Raw genomic sequence first — 16413 nt, 5'->3', positions numbered from 1 at the left:
GTTCGTCTGTTCTGCCCCTCTGCCTCGGGTCTCCACTCGGATCTCCACCCTGGATCGCCGTAGGGTTTCTGCTCAGCACTCAGAGATCGGAGGGGCAGGTCCCGAGTCCCCCGCCTTCAAACTTTAATACAGGCGTCTTCGCGGGCGGCGGAGGCGGCGGACCGCACGCCGGACGCCGCACACGAGTCGCTTCCCCACAAAGATGCCCCGCACCATTGTTTGCACGTCAGGGAGCAGGAGATATAATGGCACGCGTTCCCCGGAAATCCCCTGGATGGCTCGTAGATCAGACCTCTGCTGTTGATCTTGCTCTGTTCTCGCGTTGTCAGAATGATCGATATCGGTGACGTTTCCCGCTTCGAGGGCAAGGTCCTCAATGACTACATCCCGCAGCTCGACCGGATGTGGTGGCACTATCCCTACCTTCTCCGGTTAAACGTTGGGCTCATGTGCGCCATGCTTACGCAGATCACCTCTGGCTTCGACGGATCGATGCTGAACGGTCTGCAGTCGCTGTCGACATGGACAGAGTACTTCGGCAGTCCCAAGGGCGGCAGGCTTGGTTCAATGACCAACGGTGTTACTTATGGCGTCTTGATCATGACTCCCTTCGTCTCGACCATCTGCGACAGATGGGGCAGACGTCTGCCGATTACTATTGGATCGGGAATCATCGTCATCGGCGCCGTGCTGCAGGGAGCGGCGCAGGCCTATCCCATGTTTGTCGTCGCCCGCTTCTTGCTCGGCATCGGCATCTGTCTCTCTGGCGCCGCTTCTCCTCTGCTCTTGATTGAATGTGCATACCCTCCGCAGCGAGGTCGAATGACTTCTTTCATTGAGCCCGCGTGGCCTATCGGCTCCTTCTTTGCCGCCGCCATCACATACGGAACATACCACATGGGTCAGACCGCTTGGGCCTGGCGTATCCCCTCGCTTTTGCAGTGTGTGTTTCCCATCTTCCAATGCTCGATCTCGTTCCTTGCTCCTGAGTCTCCGCGTTGGTTGATTATGAAGGATCGGCACGAGGAGGCGTACGAGTTCTTCATCAAGTACCATGCTGGCGGCGACCGCGACTCTGAGCTCGTCAAGTTTCAGATGGCTGAGGTCACCGCGACCTTGGAGGCCGAGAAGATCAGCAAGGAGTCGCGATGGCCTACGTTCTGGTCTACAAAGGGCATGCGCCGTCGGTTTTTTATTGCGCTCTTTGTGCCGGCTATGATGCAGCTCTCGGGAAATGCCATCATGTCATACTACCTCTCGCGTGTTTTGAACAACATCGGCGTCACTGATGCGAAGGAGCAGTTGACTGTGAACCTCTGCGGAACAGCTTGGGGTATCGTCACCGCCTACACTTTTGCATCTCAAGTTGAGCGGATCGGCAGACGACGAGGCTTTCTGTTTGGTTTGCTGGCGATGCAGGTTTCGTACATCATCTGGACAATCATGTCGGCCGTCAACCAGGAAGAAGGCTTCAAGAGTCGCTCGCTCGCCATTGGTATTATTGCTGTCATGTACATCTACCAGGGATTCTACCATTTGACTGCACCGTTTGCGCCTACCTACATCTCTGAGGTTGTTCCTTACTCTCTTCGTGCAAAGGGCTCTATGCTTTACCAGCTCAGCGGCAACGTCGTCGGCATTTTCAACAACTACGTCAACCCGATCGCGATGGACGCAATCACATGGAAGTACTACATTGTGTACTGTGTCTGGATCGGCGTCGAGGCTTTGCTCGTATATCTGTTCTTCCCCGAGACGGGCGGAAAGTCGCTCGAAGAGATCGCGGAGGTGTTTGACGGCGACGCGGCGCATGTCGGTGTTCATTCTGCTGTGCTCGAGAAGGATATCGATATCGAGAAGATGGCTGATGTGGAGCACATTGATACTGTCAATGTCGAGGATGAGAAGTCGCAGAAACCTTAGTCTTGTATTTTTGTACTTTTGATAATGATCAGTCTGCTGTGTTTTTGTTTTGATGAATGATTAATTTGTGTGTTTCTGCCTGTATCTGGTCTCGAACAGAATTGCTATAATCTGACGTAATCGTTCTCGTCCTAAATCAGTAGACCGATCAGACCGATGGCGAACATGTAACAATCGCGTCTACTTGAGTCATCATTGCTGTACGTACGCGCGTATAGACTGGATCAGGGCAGTAAAAGAATGGGTGCTCGTGACATCGTGCCTTAGAGGTATCACACACTGGCTCGGTAGCTGCAGACTAGGGGCCGAGCTCGCTAATGAAACCTTATACGGCTGATAGCTTGTGGAACTCTTCCGCTTTTCCTCATCAGCGCCGGATGGATTCTCGGTTTCCACTAATCTCCAAACCAGGAAATTGCGACTGACAGTGCACATCTATTTGTTATCTTTTTTGCAACAACAGGGCTTCTGATGACGGTGATAGCGGCATTTCCAGACAAGCCCAATAGTCGGATGCTGCGCACCTCGTCTGCATACCAGCTCAAGCTTCTTCAAATGTCTTATCACTCCTTGAATTTTTCACGACCCTCGCCCGCAGTGACGACCACCCGCTCCACATATGTCCGTTTGGCATCTGCACTAGCCAATTAACCACATTTTTGGGCTGTTCAGGGATGAGACGCTGATACGGAGGGGTCTATATAAAGAGGACCTGGCGCTGCTTTATCGGGTTCACGCGACATTGGAAAGGAGACATGATGGGCACGAAAGTTTGGGGTCAGCATTTGCTGGTGCGGTTTATTGTTGCTATTGTTGCGATAAATATCGTGATGTTTGCTCTGGTCTCGTGCAAGGGCGTGCAAATGCGTCGAATGCCGGTATCCTCTACGAGCATGGAGCCGATCAGTTCCGTGTCTGAATCGTCTAGTGCACAGCAGGCACAGCAGGTACAGCAGCAGCAGCAGTTTTCCGTTGCTCCATATGGTGATTTACCGAACGGAGAAAGTCGAAGAGTGTATGTGGTCAACACTTCCGAGCGCCACATCGACTCTGTCCTAGCAGTCATCCGCGTTCTCACCGACTTACGCGACGTCGACATGACAATATTCACTTCGAGCAGCAACTCAATTCTATCCAGCATTGCGACAGTCATCATGGAGAAAGTGTATCCCTACAGGACGCTTCCAGATCTGGTCGACAGCGACCCTGCGCCGGATTTGATCCTGCTGACGTCCTGCCTTGAAGACACGAGGGTGCTGCAGGAGTCATTGCGCGAGATGCTGAGAGAAGGGTCGAAAGTCATGTGTTTGGTGCACGAGGCGCATCAGTGGGACGTGCGAACTGCGGGCGTGAACCGGAATCCGATGGTCAAACGATCGGTCAAGTTTATGATTCCCTGGATGCGCGAGCGCAAATGGGGACTCGTCACGATGTCGCGCCGCGTTCGGCGGTACGTCAAGGAGAATTTCCCGACGTACTTGGGGACCGGCGACTCAATCTCTTATGATTCGAGTCTATTGTTTCCGGTGTTTGAGTCGCCTACGAGTCTGTTGTATATAAATACAAAGTGTCCTGGCGCTGTCTTGGTCGGGCAGCCTGAAGAACGGCGCCGAGATGTGTCGCAGCCGCGTCTTGATGCTCCTTCTGAGGAAATCCACCCGGTGGCTGCGATTTCCATTGCCCGATGCGACAGCTACGGAAAAACAGGCCTGGTGAACTCAGACCGATGCAATACCTGTGGTGAAGGTGGCGTGAGAGAGGCAGACCTCGATCTGCAGGCGTACTACGCGACAATCGAGCGTGCGGTCGTGGTGGTCCCGCTGATTACCGCTCGAAAGTATACAGAGTCAGAAGCCGCGGGCGCGATCTCGGCCTCTGTAATCACCGGTACGCCCGCGCTGATTACGAAAAAGATGCTCGAAGCCTACGACTACCTTCCCCTCTCCGGAGTATGGATCAAGAAAAGCTACGAGACGGACGCGGAGGCTATTGCCCGGATATTCAATTACGGCGAGCAGGAGTGGATCGCGCGGCGGAGGAATTTGCTCGCCACGCGCGAGGACTTGATTGACCGGAACATGGGCGTGTTTGAGCAGATTTTGGGAGTTGATAGGAGGATCGAGAGCGAGGTCTAGAGGCTCGCTGCGGCGTTTGATGGTGACAATGGTGATTTATTTGATTAGAACTACATGAGGGGCAAAGTGTCCGTCGCTTACAAACAATGAATCCAACGTATCAACGCGAGTTTTCGATGCACAGCCTGCATTGAGAGAACAATCCTGCAAGTGAAACGCGCCACTTATCAACCAATTTTGCCATCCGTTACTTAAAACCGCAGCACGCGAGAAGCCACGCGGTCCTGCTCACACTGCCGTTTCAGGGTCTGCGCGATTTTGTCAGGGCTTTGTGTCGCGGGCGTAGCGTTTACACCTCCCACATTGCCCTGCCACGCGAAACTCGCGTTATTTCTTTTTTGTGTGGACGCGTACCTTTTCTTTTGAGTTGTGAATCGCGGTGGAGGTGTTATCGCCACTGGAAGATGGTGTTTGAATGTCCGATTGAAGTTGCTCTGTTTCATATGTGGGGACTGCAGTTGGAAACGACAGATGGTATAAAGACCATGGCGGCCGCTGTCGAGATTCAGCAGAGATCAATCGCCTGATATCACTATAACTCTCACTATACACGTTTGATAGATCAGAATGCAGTTCTCAATCCTCCTCCTTATCAGCAGCCTGCTGGTCGGTTCGCTCGCAGCGCCGTTTGCCAACTTCACAAGCATTGCCACCATCGAAAACACGACGATCGCAGACAGCAGCTCGACTGTTCTCGACGAGGCATCGACAAAGCCGATTGTGATCCCTGTCATCACTCCGCCCGACTTGAACCTGACCGAGCCGATCTTGATCAAGCGGGACGTTGTTGCTCCGCTTGAGGACGAGACGGTGGCAAGCGTCAAGGCGACTGTCGCAAACAACGAATCAGTCAAGCCGATTGTGATTCCGGTCATCACCCCGCCTGGTCTGAACCTGACCGGCCCGGCTTTGAGCAAGCGGGCAGTCAACGATACTCTTTTCTACTCCGACGTGAAGAAGCGCGAGGTCGGACCGGAGCTCAACGAGACTACGGTCGCGTACCTGAGAAGACGCGCGGTCGAGGGTGGTGTCAAACTGTCCTGGAACGTGACATCGAGTGCTGTTTAAGTGCGCACGCGACAACGACAACGTGCGGCGGCGAGACAGCCTTGGGGTTATCCAGATATATCGTGCGATGAGGAACTCATGAGGAGTTCAGATGTGGGGTATACGTGGAAAGCTTGGCTATGTTGACGCATAGAAGAATCCGAACAGTTGGATTAGACTGGCTGGACAATGCACTGAAGCGCCGCGACATGAGATATACTAGAGCGCGGATGATGATAAATCGATATTGATGTGGGGTGGATTAGACTTAGATATACTAGAGTTGCTGTACTTCAATATGAATACAAATCAATAGACTGAAAGCACAAACAATCTGATCATTATCTGAATTATCCCAATAATCGTAAGGAATACACTTATCGAGTCAAGAGACAGCACGGAGAGGAACAGGCTGCTTCTATTTATAATCCTGCACAGTTACGGCCCTTGCGCCGCATCTCCCCGACGCCCCGGCTGCAGCAGCACACCGAGCGGAGAAACCGTGGTTGAAGCCGCCTCCATCGACAAGCCTCTGAGCCTTTTTCCACAGTAAAAGGACCAATGCTGCTGCTCCTGCCTCGTCCACTAACACCCGCAAACAAAGCCGACACCGCGGTCTCTTCTGCCGCCGACGTACACCGACGAACGGCTGAGCACGCGGCTGCACCAAAGCCCTTACCCCATGCTCTCTAACCGCGCTAGTCCGATTGTGGTCGAGGTTTGGGTTTGGCAAAAATGCGCGACTGGGGACATGAACCATCTTTGGGAATTGAACGTTTTTGCCCTCTTCTCTGTGCCTGTTCCTGCCGCCTGCCAGCCGAGAAACCACGCCGAACCGACTCGAGACACGCGCAAGGAGGTTATCTTGCTGGACTCTGCCTGTGTTTTACGCCCCTGCAACTGCCTACTTCGACGAACGGCTCTATCAGCCTAGCCTGGACCCCCCATTATGTCAGACTCCTCAGAAACAACCGAGCCAAGCGGTGGCGAGAACCTGCCCAAGCTCAGCAAAGAGCTCACAAAAGACAGCGACAAAGGCAGTACTAAAGACACCCAGTACTTGCCTCAGCTTGACGAATCCTATCAGCAGCCGTTAGTCGACGTCGGACGACGGACGGTGCCTCAACTAGATAAGGAAGCACAGCAGTATGGCGCCCAGGGAAAAGGCGGGACCACGAAGAGAAGCAGCGAGAGCAGAAGTCAGATCTTTGGAATGCGGGTGCGGACGCTTTTGCTCCTCTTGCTGGCGCTTGTTATCATTCTCGGTGTTGCTCTCGGTGTCGGTCTAGGCGTCGGGCTCAAGAAGTCAAACAACAAGTCTGACTCGGTTTCTGGCGGTGCTGCCGCCAGCGGGTCGCATGCGTCCAGCTCTGCGTCTGCTTCTGCTACTTCTTCAGCCTCTTCCTCTCGAGCATCCGCGTCTGGATCTGGTCGGTCAGGCAGCAGTTCTGCCGTCTCCAGCACCAGGAGTGCATCCTCCAGTGCCATATCCGGATCGAGCACTGCGTCTAGAACTTCTTCGAGCGCTGCCGCCGCCAGCTCGACTTCCGTAGCCGACTTTGGAGTTCTCGCTATCCGTTCGGGATCGCCTGTTCAGTACTCGGCCTTGTCTGTAAATGGAGATGGATACCTATACTTTGGTGCGGATACAGATATTACGACGTACCTCGACAACGGTAGCCTCAAGATCCTAGACGACGATGACTCGATCATCTGGGTCGATGCCGATACACACGCTCTTAGATACGGCAGTAGTGCACCTTCAAATTCAACCTATGTTACATGGGCAGTATCAGACACTTCGCTCGAGCTCAACGGCGAGAGCTACGCTACATCCTGCGGCGACGACTATCAAGTCTACTGGGCGACGGACGGAAGTGATTCAGTGTGTCCGAGCGGCGACACTGCGTATGGCGTTGATCTTATGGTTTCCTATGCTACTAGCACATCGTCGTCATCCAGCAGCGCTGCAGATTCATCGAGCATTACCTCTGCTGCATCGAGCACGACCTCGTCTGCTGATAGCTCGAGCTACACACCTGCGACAGAGACCGGCGCGATTACTCCCAACATCACCTTGGCGGCTACCAGCGACTCTTTGACCATCGACGGTCAGAACGTCGTCACGCTCCACGAAGGCGCCGGAATCTCGTACGCGTTTATTTCTCTGGACAACGGCGTCACAACGTACGGCTACGAATCAAACAACGGTACAATCCGGACGCTTGACGGCACCAGCGGAATCTACTACTACTTCAAGATTGTAGATGGCATCTTGCAAGCCCAGCTTTCGTACGGTAGCGACGCTACCGTCTTCGGTACCGCTGATGATTATAGCACTCTCACCGTCAACGGTAGCTATGCAGGATTTTACGCATGCCAGAATACGTCGGACCCGTACGACTACTCCAACAACGACATCAACTACCAGATATCGTATTTCTCCGATACCTCCAATGTTTCTGATGACTGCACGGCCATGAACCTGACCTTCAACTACGTGTAGTAGTTGTCAATGCGCCAGCAATAATGAAGTTGACTTGCGATCAACACGAACGTCCTAAATGTGATCTTGATTTTTTTTCTGATATCTGGTTTTGTTGTTATATATACGTCTCTTTGGGTTAGCTGGGGGTTTGCTTGTAAGACTGGTGAATCTGTAAAATATCGCTTTTGCTGCCGCATAATTTATTCTGTTGTATTGATTGTCTTGCGTATTGGCGTTGTCTCTTGAGCAGATTATACGAGGACAACGTATATGAAAAAGAATGCATGCGATTTTTGTCTTACTTTGTTGTGAATTTGTGTTGTTATGAATTTGAAGGATTTGCGGTGCACTCAGTGTATAGTGATATAGGAAGAGGAGGAGGGCGGCGAGAGACCTAAATAAGAGAGGAGACTCACCACCAACCAGCACATTCGCGCTATCCCAATCCCAGACTCCAACCAGACACCGACCAGACATCTCTGCATAGATTCACCGGATTGAGATGAAAAGACTCACAGAGTCACTCCCGAATCAGGCTCGCTGAGGTGGTCCGGGACCGATTATGAAAGAGCACGTAAGGGAAATAAGGATTTAAGGTTTGAACATTGGCTGATTGCACCATCGCGAGTTGAGATTTGCACAGATATGGAGAGGCGTGGGTAGCTGTAGATAAGACACAACGTGGTTCGCTATCATGATGCTCTGGCTATTCTATCTTTTGGATTGATGGGTTTTTCATGCGGATATAGACCTGGAGTAGAGTAAACGTCGTGAATCATCTGCATGTGGGGTGGTGGCGGTCGGGAATGAAGATCGACTGGCGCAGGTCGGTGCCGCGACCGACGGCTTCGACTCTTTTTCTGTTATCTTTTCCCAAGCTTTCTGTTTGCTGACTTCTGTTTCTGTTTCTGTCTCTCGACGGCCATATCCGCACCGGTGCTGTAACGGGCAATTTCACTCACGGGGGCCGGTGCACAACACACCCCGCCAGCGGGTGACACCATCGATCGAGTCTCTGATGTGCTCGCTTATCCTGTAACTCGACTGTCGCAATCGATAACAAAAATTTGAATAATGCATTTTGATTTGCTGTTTTCTCGTTCCGCGCAGAAAAGTCCACAGTCTTATTTGCAGACTGCCCGAGAGTAAAACCAAGCGATATCCTCCCTTTTTGTCTCTGATCTACTCTCCTGTTCTGTATCGACACCTGTTCGTCTTCCTCGATACTGCTGCAATCGACCAGACTTCCTCGCTCAACCATGGCGAAGAACTCACCCAAAGACCAGCAAAAGACACCGTCGGAGTCGTCCCCGCTATTAGGACAGTCGACAAACATCAACCTACCGACCCACACCGATGACTTCTCACACTTGCCACCCCATGAAGCAGAGCTTTTGCGGGCACAAATAGTCGTCAAGCCTGTGAAGGCATCGTTTTGGTCTATGTATCGTTATGCTAGTCGGAGTGATCGCTATATACTTGCTGTTGGCTTTATTGCCTCGGTTGTTTCTGGTGCTCTGAGACCTCTGATGACTGTATGTGCCAATTTATCTGGTTCTTTGTAGTTTCGTTGATACTAACTCTGCTATCAAGATCTTGGTCGGAAACGTCGCGCAGCTCTTTGTCACATACAGACCGTGCATGAATACCGACGGGACTGCTTGCTACAATGATTATGGGAACTCGACGTATGGTAACTCGACCTACGGCAACTACACTTCTTACGAAAACTCCACCTACGGCTTCAATGAGCTGGTGTACAACGATATGCCCGAAAATATCTCGCCTGATGAATTTCAGAGGACCATCAATCAGATTGCATTGTATGTTCTATCTTTTACTGCTGTCAAGTTGTGGATGGCGACTAACCATGTGTAATATAGCTTTTTCATAATGCTCGCCGTGACAGATTTTATCGCGTCGTCTATCGCTACCTTCGTCTTCATCGACCGAGGTGAAGTCCTCTCCTCTAGAATCCGAAGCCATTATCTCGAGTCTACTCTTCGACAGAACATTGCATACTTTGACAAGCTCGGCACCGGAGAGATTACCTCCAGAATTTCCGGCGACACCTTACTCGTCCAAGAGGGAATGTCTGAGAAAGTATCACTTGCAGTATCTTCAATGACGAATTTCATCGCCGCAATGGTCGTTGCGTTCTTCCGCTCGTGGAAATTGTCGTTTATTCTTCTGGGTATCATCGTGAGCGTCGTCGTCACAATGTCAGTATGTTCTCGCTACATGGTCCGGTTCTACCGCCGCTCTCTGGCTGGTTATTCTGTCGGCGGCACGCTTGCCGAGGAGACCCTCGCAAGCGTGCGCAACGTGCAAGCGTTTGCTATCGAAGAGCGTCTGGCGCTGCAATACGACCAGTTCCTCTCCGTCTCGGAGCTGTGGGCGCACAGAGCCGGCATGATTTTGGGACTCACGACTGCTCTGATTTGGTTCTTCATGCACTGCAATTATGCGCTGGCGTTCTTCCAGGGTTCGAGGTACATTGCTTCGCACTACTTGGAAGTCAAGCAGGTGATGTCGACGTTGATGGTGATCATGATGGGTGCGTTCTGGCTCTCGCATATTCCTCCTCATCTGCGATACATTGCCAACGGTATGGCTGCTGCATCTAAGCTTTTTACCTCGATTGATCGCGTTTCGGCAATCGATCCTTTTGTCGAAGGCAAGAAGTTTCCTTCTGAGGAACTTGTTGGCAAGGTCGAATTCCAGGACGTAAAGTTCATCTACCCATCGCGCCCCCAGTCTGTCGTCCTCGAGCACTTTAACCTCACTATCGAAGCCGGCCAGACCGTCGCTTTAGTTGGCTTTTCTGGGTCGGGAAAGAGTACCATCATCGGTATTCTAGAGCGGTTCTACACTCCCGTTGGTGGACACGTCTATTTGGATGGCCACGACATCAACGAGCTCAGCGTCTCGTTCTTGCGCGAGCAGATTGCGCTTGTGTCGCAAGAGCCTGTGTTGTTTGCGTGCTCGGTGTTTGAAAACATTGCGTACGGCCTTGTAGGCACGCGGTACGAGCACGTCTCGGATGTTGAGAAGGAGACGCTGGTGCGAGATGCATGCCGTCAAGTCAACGCTTTGGACTTCATTGAGAGACTCCCTAAAGGCTTGGATACGCACGTCGGCGAGCGGGGTTTCTTGCTTTCTGGAGGACAAAAGCAGCGTATTGCGATTGCGCGTGCGATTGTTAGCAACCCTAAGATTCTACTTCTTGACGAGGCCACCTCTGCTCTGGATACGAAGAGCGAAGGTGTTGTACAGCAGGCGCTTGACAGTGCGTCCAAGAACCGAACTACGATTGTTGTCGCGCACCGATTGTCTACGATCAAGGACGCGGATAAAATCATTGTTATGTCGAAGGGCAAGATCATGGAGAGCGGCACGCACAATGAGTTGCTTGAGAAGGAGGGAGAATACTACTCCCTAGTTCAGGCGCAAAAGATTGAAGCGGCGAAGGAGGTGGTCGTGGATGACAACCAGACTGATAGCTACGATTCCGAATCCGACGACGCTAATTCATCGACTGCGTACGATACTAGCTCTTATGAAGAGAAGGAAGACGAAAAGCATGGCTTGAATCTTACTAGAACAAAGACCGGCCACTCGATCTCGAGCGTGATTTTGCGCCAGAAGCCAGAGCCGAAAGAGAAGAAAGAGGAATCTACGTTTGCGCTCATCAAGTTCCTCACCTCTCTTACCAAAGGTAGCAACCACTTTCTTCTAATTGGATCCATCACCGCGGTCATCAACGGATTCGGCCATCCCGCCATTGCGATCTTGTACGCGCTCTGTCTCCAGGCTTTCCGCGATGGTCCAGATGACTACGACGTGATGCTTGCCAAGATCCGCGTGTATGCTCTGATTTTCTTCTTGATTGGCATACTGCAGCTCACCGCATACTTTATCTGCAACGCGTCTCTGTCTCTGGTCGGCCAGCGATTGATCCGCCGCATCAGATTCCTGACTTTCCGATACTTTTTGCGTCAAGATATGACCTTCTTCGACGTCAAAGAGAACTCCACCGGCCGTCTGACCGCATTACTTTCGCAGGACGCCTTGGCCGTCGAATCGCTCAGCGGCGCCACGCTCGGCCAGATCTTGAACGCGCTCTCGAACGTGGTCTCGGGATCGGTGTTGGCGCTGATTGTAGCGCCGCGGATGTCGTGGGTGTTTGTCGCGTGCTTCCCGCTGATGATTGGTACTGGCTACGGTCGGTTTTCGCTGCTCGCGAGCGTGCAAGCGCAAGCGAAGAAGATGAGTGAGAATTCTTCGGCGTATGCGTGCGAGGCTGTGTCTACTGTTCGCACAGTGGCGACGCTGACGATGGAGAAGAAGATCATTGACGAGTATCACACCGATCTCGTGCGCCAGGGACGGAAGATGAGAGCGTCGTCGCTAAAGTCGTCGATCTTGTACGGCACCGCGCAGTCTACGCAGTTTATCGTCATGGGTCTTGGATTCTGGTGGGGATCACGGTTTGTAAAGTCGGGTGTCTACCAGCCGTTCAATTTTTACGCCGCGTACATGTCGTCGATTTTCGCGGGACAAAACGCGGGTGTTGCGTTTTCGTACGCCGCGGAGATGGGCAAGGCTAAGAGCGCTGCTATCAGCATCAAAAACCTGTTTGACCGAAAGCCGGAGATTGATCGCTGGGAAGATGCTGGTGCTGAGATTGATAGCGAGAAGGTGCAGGGAGAGATCGAGTTCAAGGATGTGCATTTTAGATATCCCACACGACCTGCCGTGCCTGTCCTTCGGGGTCTGAATCTCAAGGTTCGAAAGGGCGAGTACATCGCTCTGGTCGGCGCGTCCGGATGTGGAAAGAGTACTACGATCAGCTTGATTGAGGAGTTTTACAGGCCTTTGAGCGGAACGATCTTGTTTGATGGCAAGGATGTCAATTCGTTAAACATCGGGAGCTACCGAAGCCACATTGCACTTGTGCAGCAGGAGCCCGTGCTTTACGCGATGACTATCAAGGAGAACATCTTGCTGGGCTCGCTCGAGAATGCGGAAGACGTTTCAGACGAGCGAATTATCAACGCGTGCCGTCAATGCAACATCCACGACTTTATCTCGTCTCTGCCCGACGGATACGACACAATGTGCGGAACCAAGGGCGTTTTGCTTTCCGGTGGTCAAAAGCAGCGAATCGCGATCGCGCGAGCGCTGATCCGTGACCCGAAAGTGCTGTTGCTGGACGAGGCCACTTCCGCGCTCGACTCTGAATCAGAGAAGATCGTGCAGGCGGCGCTCGACCAGGCGGCCAAAGGCCGGACGACGATCGCTGTTGCGCACAGATTGAGCACGATTCAGAACGCGGATCGGATCTATGTGTTTGATGCGGGCAGAATTGTCGAGTCGGGAACGCATTCAGAGCTTTTGAGTTTGAAGGGAAGATATTATGAGTTGGTACAAGCTCAGGCGCTGGAGAAGACAGAGTGAGGAAGTGGAAAAGTGATTGGGTTTTGGAATACTACAGTTTTTCTTTTGGGTATACATACATATTTACAGTCTGTTTTTAGAATAGAGGCATATTCTGCATTACAATATTCAGGTTATTATCACCAGCAAGCATCGTAAAGCAGCATCAGTATTCTGAACTAGGAACAGACCTTTAAGCTACTCCCAACTCGAGTCTGTTCGCATGGTTCCAACACTGGAAATCGACGACTCATCGCTCAATACCCATTCAATCCCGACATATGCCTCAAACAATGCACTTCCACTTCTACCTTCACCTCTTTCTCATTATTTCCTATTCACATCATCCTCCTCCTCGTAGACCGGCCGGCAGCGAAATCGGAGCTGCCCGTGACTCACGCGGAGGAAGCGATATCGGCAGCGCCGCGGTCGAAGATGGCAAAAGCCGATACCGGCGCATATCTGCGGTGTGAATGTGCGATTATGGTGTAATTATGATAATGACTAATTACCCCTCAAGCTTATTTTCAAGCGGGTATGATTGGTCGGTAGTAGAGCACCAGGATAAGAGTAAAATGCATAATCAAAGTGCAGTTCTTATTCTGGTTCTTGACTTCTCGCCGACAGTCGCCGCACAAAAAATTCTGGCCGAGCTCGCAGAGCAGCTGCGGATCTCATAAAAGCAGACCTCGGTGCTCCTTTTCCTTCTCCTCCTCCTCATCATCCAATCTTCCTCTTCTTCGAACTCCAGTATGCCTTCTGCAGTTCCAGCTCCACGAACTCTCTACGACAAGGTCTTTGAGGACCACGTCGTCAAGGAATCGAACGGCACTTACTTGCTCTACATCGATCGCCATCTTGTGCACGAGGTTACCTCGCCCCAGGCTTTTGAGGGACTCACCAATGCCGGCCGCAAAGTGCGCCGTCTCGATTGCACTGTATGTTGTTTATTTCTCCGTTGATTTTGTCTTCATGACAATCGCGAGGTCTTGCCACTAACTGCTTTTTCTTCAGCTCGCCACTGTGGATCACAACATCCCCACCACTTCCCGCAAAACCTACAAGAACCTGAGCACCTTCGTCGAGCAGGAGGACTCGCGTCTGCAATCAACCACGCTCGAGGAGAACGTCAAGAACTTTGGCCTCCGCTACTTTGGCCTCGACGACGCCCGGCAAGGAATCGTCCACATCATCGGCCCCGAGCAGGGCTTCACTCTCCCCGGCGCCACCATCGTCTGCGGTGACTCCCACACCTCTACCCACGGTGCTTTCGGCGCTCTTGCCTTTGGTATCGGTACCTCTGAGGTCGAGCATGTCTTGGCCACTCAGACTCTTATCCAGAACAAGTCGAAGAACATGCGGATCAACGTCACCGGAAAGCTGCGCCCGGGTATTACTTCCAAGGATCTGGTTCTCCACATCATCGGTCAGATCGGTACCGCCGGTGGTACCGGCCACGTTATCGAGTTCTGCGGTGAGGCTATTCGCGAGCTGTCTATGGATGCTCGCATGTCTATGTGCAACATGTCGATCGAGGGCGGTGCTCGTGCGGGTATGATTGCCCCCGACGAGACCACATTCGCTTTCCTCAAGGGCCGGCCTCTCGCTCCCAAGGGAGCCAACTGGAACAAGGCCGTCAAGTACTGGCGGACTTTGAAGACCGACGAGGGCGCCAATTTTGATATCGACATCACTATCAAGGCTGAGGACGTGCCTCCCACTGTTACCTGGGGAACCTCGCCTCAGGATGCTCTGCCGGTCACTGGCAAGGTTCCTGACCCCGCCGATTACGCAGACGATGAGACCAGACGGGCTGCGATTATCCGCGCTCTCGACTACATGGGTCTCGAGCCCAACATGAACATCTCCGACATCAAGGTCGACAAGGTCTTCATCGGATCCTGCACCAACGCCCGAATCGAGGACTTGCGCGCTGCCGCCAACGTCGTCAAGGGCAAGAAGAAAGCCAGAAACGTCACCCGCGCGATGATTGTCCCCGGCTCGGGATTGGTCAAGATGCAGGCCGAGCACGAGGGTCTTGACAAGATCTTCCTCGATGCTGGATTCGAATGGCGCGAGGCGGGTTGCTCCATGTGTCTTGGTATGAACCCTGATATCATGGCGCCCAAGGAGCGATGTGCTTCTACCTCGAACCGAAACTTTGAAGGTCGCCAGGGCGCTGGTAGCAGAACCCACTTGATGAGCCCTGCTATGGCTGCCGCGGCTGCGGTCACTGGCCATCTTACTGATATCCGTGAGTACTACAAGAGCGAATCCAAGGCGCCAATTGAGATCATTGTTCCTTCGTCTGCGTCTGCTTCTGAGGTCTCAGAGTCGGAGTACTACGACTCTACCGATTCCGAGTCCGAGACTGTTGAGGAGGCTGCGGTTGATGTGCCTGCTGCAGCTCAGAGCTCTGGCTCGTCAAAGGGCACCGGTATCCCGCCTTTCACAGTCCTGACCGGTACCGCTGCGCCTTTGTACCGCACCAACGTCGACACCGACGCGATCATCCCCAAGCAGTTCTTGAAGACCATCAAGCGAACTGGTTTGAAGGTCGGCCTGTTCTACGCCGACCGATTCAACCCTGACGGAACTGAGAAAGCTGAGTTTATCTTGAACAAGCCTGGCTACCGCGACTCAAAGATCATGGTTGTCTCTGGACCCAACTTTGGCTGCGGCTCGTCGCGTGAGCATGCTCCGTGGGCGCTTGCGGACTTTGGCATCATGTGCGTGATTGCTTCTTCGTTTGGCGACATTTTCTTCAACAACTCGTTCAAGAACGGATTGCTGCCGCTCGTGATTCCCGGCGATATAATCAACGAGAAGATCATGCCTGTTGCCGAGAGCGGCAAGCCTCTGACGGTCGACCTTGTGAAGCAGGAGGTTCGCAATGGCGAGACTGGCGAAGTGCTTGCGACGTTTGAGATTGACGAGTTTAGACGGCATTGTTTGATCAACGGACTGGATGATATCGGATTGACGCTGATGGACGAGGAGTATATCTCAAAGTACGAGCAGTTTAGAAGAGATAACTTCCCGTGGATGGAAGGTGGCTCAAGACTTGTGCGGCCGATCATCCAGGGTAAGATTCCTGGTGTTCCTGACGTTGTTGAGTGGTAAGGAGAGAAGTCTGGAGAGAAAACGAAAAGTTTGAGGGTTGGTTGGTTGTAAGCTGAGATGATATAAAAAATTGCGCTGCTGTTGTATGTTATTCGTTTAATTTGGTCGGTGGCATTTTGTTTGATGGTACATCTTTTATAAAATATGAATTTGTTTTTCTGCATAATCAATTCTTTTATACAAAGAAAAGCCAATTTGCTAGATTAAGAAAAGAAGAGCAGTAGGATGATGTGAAAAAGATGAAACATGATGATTGCC

General features: G+C 52.2%; 6 protein-coding genes across 6 annotated transcripts; all 6 read left to right on the top strand.

The window, feature by feature from the left end:
* The first annotated feature begins 137 nt into the window (after positions 1–137).
* Positions 138–2019, top strand: BZA70DRAFT_199771 (general substrate transporter). The gene has a single exon (XM_064910117.1). The coding sequence runs from the start codon at positions 331–333 to the stop codon at positions 1921–1923; it is 1593 nt and encodes a 530-aa protein (XP_064767099.1). The 5' UTR covers positions 138–330; the 3' UTR covers positions 1924–2019.
* Positions 2020–2518: 499 nt separating this feature from the next.
* On the top strand, positions 2519–4342 carry BZA70DRAFT_199720 (uncharacterized protein). The gene has a single exon (XM_064910115.1). The coding sequence runs from the start codon at positions 2679–2681 to the stop codon at positions 4056–4058; it is 1380 nt and encodes a 459-aa protein (XP_064767098.1). The 5' UTR covers positions 2519–2678; the 3' UTR covers positions 4059–4342.
* Positions 4343–4625: 283 nt separating this feature from the next.
* BZA70DRAFT_268477 (uncharacterized protein) lies at positions 4626–5126 on the top strand (the record flags this gene model as incomplete). The annotated part of the gene is made up of 1 exon (XM_064911163.1): positions 4626–5126. The coding sequence occupies one exon, from the start codon at positions 4626–4628 to the stop codon at positions 5124–5126; it is 501 nt and encodes a 166-aa protein (XP_064767097.1).
* An 833-nt stretch (positions 5127–5959) lies between these two features.
* Positions 5960–7638, top strand: BZA70DRAFT_199743 (uncharacterized protein). Its single transcript, XM_064910116.1, has one exon. It carries the CDS (start codon positions 6055–6057, stop codon positions 7609–7611), a length of 1557 nt encoding a protein of 518 aa, XP_064767096.1. The 5' UTR covers positions 5960–6054; the 3' UTR covers positions 7612–7638.
* A 1214-nt stretch (positions 7639–8852) lies between these two features.
* Positions 8853–13053, top strand: BZA70DRAFT_290612 (ABC multidrug transporter Mdr1; the record flags this gene model as incomplete). The annotated part of the gene is made up of 3 exons (XM_064914224.1): positions 8853–9128; positions 9187–9416; positions 9477–13053. The coding sequence occupies 3 exons, from the start codon at positions 8853–8855 to the stop codon at positions 13051–13053; spliced, it is 4083 nt and encodes a 1360-aa protein (XP_064767095.1).
* Positions 13054–13563: 510 nt separating this feature from the next.
* On the top strand, positions 13564–16243 carry BZA70DRAFT_199708 (aconitase family-domain-containing protein). The gene is made up of 2 exons (XM_064910114.1): positions 13564–13970; positions 14047–16243. Exons 1-2 carry the CDS (start codon positions 13785–13787, stop codon positions 16153–16155), a joined length of 2295 nt encoding a protein of 764 aa, XP_064767094.1. The 5' UTR covers positions 13564–13784; the 3' UTR covers positions 16156–16243.
* Positions 16244–16413: the final 170 nt, after the last annotated feature.

This window comes from Myxozyma melibiosi (assembly GCF_037950935.1).
Source record: "Myxozyma melibiosi strain Phaff 52-87 chromosome Unknown BZA70scaffold_9, whole genome shotgun sequence".
In the NCBI taxonomy this organism is placed as follows: domain Eukaryota; kingdom Fungi; phylum Ascomycota; class Lipomycetes; order Lipomycetales; family Lipomycetaceae; genus Myxozyma; species Myxozyma melibiosi.
The sequence above is the reverse complement of the archived record's forward strand: the minus strand, read 5'-3'. Positions and strand labels throughout refer to the sequence as shown.

Bases quoted from the DNA above. Each gene is read 5' to 3' on its own strand.
- BZA70DRAFT_199771 (XM_064910117.1), top strand. From the start codon at position 331: ATGATCGATATCGGTGACGTTTCCCGCTTCGAGGGCAAGGTCCTCAAT.
- BZA70DRAFT_199720 (XM_064910115.1), top strand. From the start codon at position 2,679: ATGATGGGCACGAAAGTTTGGGGTCAGCATTTGCTGGTGCGGTTTATT.
- BZA70DRAFT_199743 (XM_064910116.1), top strand. From the start codon at position 6,055: ATGTCAGACTCCTCAGAAACAACCGAGCCAAGCGGTGGCGAGAACCTG.
- BZA70DRAFT_199708 (XM_064910114.1), top strand. From the start codon at position 13,785: ATGCCTTCTGCAGTTCCAGCTCCACGAACTCTCTACGACAAGGTCTTT. The intron at 13,971-14,046 runs GTATGTTGTTTA...CTTTTTCTTCAG, and splicing joins TGCGCCGTCTCGATTGCACT to CTCGCCACTGTGGATCACAA.